Source organism: Crocuta crocuta, unplaced genomic scaffold, assembly GCF_008692635.1.
Source record: "Crocuta crocuta isolate KB4526 unplaced genomic scaffold, BGI_CrCroc_1.0 scaffold260, whole genome shotgun sequence".
NCBI lineage: Eukaryota > Metazoa > Chordata > Mammalia > Carnivora > Hyaenidae > Crocuta > Crocuta crocuta.
In genome coordinates, this window is record NW_027527525.1 from 1,337,852 (window position 1) to 1,342,653 (window position 4,802).

Here is a 4,802-nt window from a genome sequence, read left to right on the forward strand (position 1 = left end):
CCACTCGCATTCTGTTTCTCTCTCTCTCTCAAAAATAAACATTAGAAAAAATTTAAAAACCATGAAACAATGAACAAAATACAAAATGAAACAAAACAAAAAAAAAGGGGAACTGATGTCCCACAGGGCCTAAATGTTGAAATTCAGGCCATATAATGTGCTAGATCGGGGACTCCTCTTTTTGTGAGTGGCCAGGCTATTCCCACTGGCTCACTGCCGAGGTCTAGCACAGGTTACGAGTGGACTCCTTGGGTTTGAATCTCGGCTCTACTGTTCATTATCAGTGGCCTTTGGGCACATGGGTGAGTCTTTCTCTGCCTCAGTTCCCCCTTCTGTTATAAGGAAGTCAACATTGGGCTGATTCCCGTTCATAGGGCTGCTGTGGAATTACTCTAAGGAACATGCTTACAAGAATGCCTGGCACATGAAGTAGGCTACTATGGTTATTATTCGAGTCAGACCATCAGGCCCCAAGCCAAAAGCATTCTTGACCTCAGCACTTTAGACACAGGATGAGCTAAGGCATGATAGCGAAGTGTTAAGTGTTTTTCAAAGAATGGGAGGGGGGGTGACCTGGATTCAGCCTTTTAAAGTGTGGCCACAGAAAAGTTACAAAACCCCTCTACGCCCCTGTGTTTCATTGTTTGCGCAATAGGGTTAATAACGTGCCTCCCTCCGGGACCACTAAAGCATTTTCATCTTCAAGGCAATCAGGGGGCTGGTTCCTACTCTCCTGTCTGGGTTTGAATGTGGGGGGGGTGGGTGGCATGGGTTAACCAAATGAGTTTCTTCATCTTCCCCCTCCCCCAATCCTTACCCCCTTTGTATACTTATCTTTAACCTCTGGCATCCCTTTGCCTTCTCACCAGCTTACTGCCTGTTCATTCTTCCAGATAGCCAACTCTGACCCCTATCAAGATCTCCAGGAAGCATCTTATAACCCTGAGAATTTAAAGATTTAAAGGACCGAGATCCATTTGGACAAAGAAGAGCCCTTGCCCTTTTCTTAAATAACTTCTTTTTCCATCTTTGTAAACTCATTCCCGTGAGGGCCAAATTTTGTTAATTGGAATTGATGAGAATGAAAAAAAGGAAAAGGCAAGAAAAGAAACAAAACACTCACAACTTAAGATTTGGCTCAATTATATATTTGCCAGGTATTTTATTTTTTCTAAAAACAATAGAAAAAAATCAACTTTAAAAAGGAAAATGTACTTAAATAAAAAAAATTATGGTTTATAATACATGGTTTCAATTCTTGTATAACTGCTATAAACGTTTTATTAAAGTTATTTACATTTAATGGCCATATTTACACAGGAAAACGGGGTAAACTTTACGGATTCTTTAAAAACAATTCTTAAATACAAATCTGTTAAAAGGAAAAAAAAAAAGATGGCAAGCATAAAAAAAAGTTCTTTTATGTCCAAAGTTCCATTTGAGGCAGTTTACATTATGGCTAAACCTTTCAATCCCAAGACCCAGCCAAGGTTGTGAGGTTGCACTTGACCATGCATTTGAAACAAGTTCAGATACGAGGAGTTGCTACAGTTCTGTGAGAAGGAACCTTTTTCCTTACTTTCCCTTAGTAACAAGTGAGAATTCATGAGCGACTCCAGTTCCTCCCTCTAATAGGTGGACTTATGCACAAGAGTTCCTAAGCTGTTCAAGTTTGTGTTTCAACTGTTCTCGTCGCTTCCTCAACAAGTCCTTTTCTGAAATGAGCTTCTGCTCCCCTGCTTGGACCGACAGGATGTACGCGGTGGCTTTTTTAAGGATAACCACCTTGGGGGCCTTTTCGTTGTTTTCCAACTCGGGGATCTGGTCGCGCAGGGCAAAAAAGCTCCGTTTCAGCTCGTTTCTCCTCTGGCGTTCCAACACGTTGTGCGTCCGCCTCTTGTCATTCTCCTCCGTGTCCGAGGACCTGGGGCTGGCACACTTGCGGTTGTTGCTGATCTGTTTCAGGACTCTGCCACTGTCCAACTTAGCCCTCTTGGCCGCGGGATAGTCCTTCCTGGTGGAGGGGGGCGCTGCATAGTTGTGCTGATGGGTGGGCACGTGGCATCTCTTAAGGACCAGGGGGCTGTGAGGAGGTTTGCCATGGCCTCCGGCGGAGGGGGACCCCGATTCCGACCTTTTGGCAGGGGCCTGCCTTTTCTCCACGGAAACGACATCGATTTCTTCTTCTTCCTCTTGTTCTTCCTCTTTAAGAAAGGAAAAAAGAAATCACAAGGGTTAGCTACATGCCCTTACAGCAATCAAGGACCAGATTAAATGAATGCTATGCAAATATGAGGCGTTATTGTGTGAGAAAGGGCCCTGGCACAATGTCATCCCCAGAGAACACATGAGCCAATCAACCCAGCTCCTCTCGCAATGCAGGCAAAGTCAGAAAGGGACAATGACACCTGGGTTTACGGCACAGATGAGAAAATTACAATTTACCAGGATAAACCCTTGATGCCAATTCTTACCTAAGACTTAATGAGGCTTTGGACACACCCAACGCAAAGCACATTCCCAAGCACCTCCTGGTTTTAAGGGATTGTACCAAGAAGGCTTCAGGTATTGCAAATGATAGCTGGAAGTCTCTTGGTATGACTTTAGCAACTCCCTGTTTTACTGGAAGTGCAGAAAGAAAAAAAAAAATTCTTGTGGCTTTGCCAAAAGTTCTAGGGGTGGGGGAAGGAAAAAAAATAAAGCCCAATTTTGGCAAGGATCTGCTTTTAAGGGCTCAAAACAGGCTGAACAGAGCCCAAGCCCCTCAGCCCATCTTTAAGGCACTTTCCCTAGCTCACAGCACCAGGGAGGCCGGCTTCCTGCCTCTGTCCACTGCCTGCCCATCTTCATTTTCTATGGATCTGTAGTCCGGGAAAACCCAAGAACTACTCAGAAGGGAGAGGGAGGCACCCCCTTCGCTCTCACAGAGATCAATCCCCTCTTACCCCCCGCCTCTGCCAGCCCCCACCCCCCACCGCGGGGGCAATTAAAACGCTGGAGAAAACTAAGAGGGAGTGGATTGGGTTGCAAGATAAGCCAGCAGATTTAAAAACCCAAAAGAAATTCCTAAGGGGAGGGAGGGAGAGGAGGGGGCCGGCCACTGGGGAGGCCTTCTTCGGAGAAGGGATGGGAGGCAACCCTAAAGCCCCGTGTTCCGGGACGATCTCCCAGANGCTCGGGCTGCCGCTGTCTTTGCGCGCCGCCTGGTAGGAGGCCAGCTTCTCCGACACGAGCTTGGCGGCGGCCGAGAAGCCGCTCCACATGCAGTCCTGGATGATGATGTTCTTGATGAAGGTCTCGTCGTCCGGGTCGCAGATGAAGCTCTGATTCACCATGTCTCCCCCCAGCAGCTCGGTCACCATCTCCAACTGGTCGGCGGTGGAAAAGCTGCCGCCGCCGCCGTCGTCGTCCCCCCGCGGGGAGAAGGACGCGAAGGCCACGTAGGAGGGCGAGCAGAGCCCCGAGCGGCGGCTGGGGGACAGCGGCGGGGTGGGCAGCANTGGCTCTGCTGCTGCTGCTGGTAGAAGTTCTCCTCCTCGTCGCAGTAGAAATAGGGCTGCACCGAGTCGTAGTCGAGATCATAGTTCCTGTTGGCGAAGCTGACGTTGAGGGGCATCGCGGCAGCCTGCGGAAGGGGGCACACAAAGCGGGGGGGTCTTGAGTGGAGGGGGCTCTGGGGTGGGGGCCGCAGCCCNTCTCGCTGGCTGCTGGGGCGAGCCCAGCCGCCGGCCGTAACAGTTCCCCCCATAAATAAAAGGGGGTGTTGGATAATAACCGGGGCACCTCCCTTCGACACCCAGCACGGCGACGCGACTGCGCCAGAGCCCGGAGCCGGGCGTCTTCCCCTCACCCGCCGAGGGTAGCAGCTGTTCTGGGAAAGCCCCGAGCCCCGCTCCTTGGCTTCCCTTCGCACCCCAGGGGCGCGGGGACACCCGAGGGGGCGAGGGAGATGGGCGCGGAGATCTGCCCGCGTTTCCCCCAAGTCCACGATTCGGGGAGACTCGGACACATCCCTGCCCAGCCTCCCTTTCCCTGCTCCCTGCGCCTCGCCAACACCGAGTCCGAACCAGCCACCTCGGGAGACCAAGATCCCCAATTTTATGATTCTTTTAAAAAGCCGAGTGCCAACTTCTTCCAGGGAGCAGGGGGTGAACGGGAAGCGCGGCGGGGATCCGCGGGCGGGACGCGCCGCGGGGTCTGTCTCCGGCTGTCAGAAATGCGTGCGCTAAGCCGGAATTTAAATGCCCTTTCCGAGACGCGTAAAAGTCAGCGGCTCCCACACGCAATGTGTAATTCTTACTCCCAGGAGCTCGGGATGCACCGGGCTCTCCCTCCCCTCTTCTCCCCCCAAAAATCAAAAGCAATTAATGCAATAAAGCAGGAATGTCCAACCGGTCGAGGGCAGCGTCAATATATACACAAGCAACAACCCTAAAGACTGACTTTCAAAAACGCACCCGCTTTCCGTCCCGTCCTGACCGGCCCCTTTACCCCATCCAGCTCTGGGTCGTCCTCACCCCACCCCAGAGCTGCCACAACTACTCTGAGAAAAGTGTCAATAGCGCAGGAATGGCAGAAAAGACTCCCCCGATTCGGGCATTCGACTCGCCGCGGCATTCAAGAGCGCCGGGGAAAATAAATGAAAAGACGCATAGATCCGGGTGCTTACCGGATTTTCCACTCTCCGAAGGAAATCCAGCGTCCAAAAAGCGGCGAGGAGCGCCTTTCCGAGCAGCGGGTCCCGGGCGGCGTCAGGGAGGGAAGCGTCTCCTCGCCCAGGCGGACCGGAGAGGCGCGTCCTC

The 4,802-nt window shown here is 51.4% G+C and overlaps 1 protein-coding gene across 1 annotated transcript; it reads right to left on the reverse strand.

Moving 5' to 3' along the window:
* Positions 1 to 1,126: 1,126 nt before the first annotated feature.
* Positions 1,127 to 4,754, reverse strand: MYC (MYC proto-oncogene, bHLH transcription factor). The gene is given in 4 exon segments (XM_077764774.1): positions 1,127 to 2,223; positions 3,102 to 3,502; positions 3,505 to 3,625; positions 4,670 to 4,754. Coding segments are annotated over 3 exon segments (1,095 nt in total). The 5' UTR covers positions 3,617 to 3,625; positions 4,670 to 4,754; the 3' UTR covers positions 1,127 to 1,641.
* Between the last annotated feature and the right edge of the window lie 48 nt (positions 4,755 to 4,802).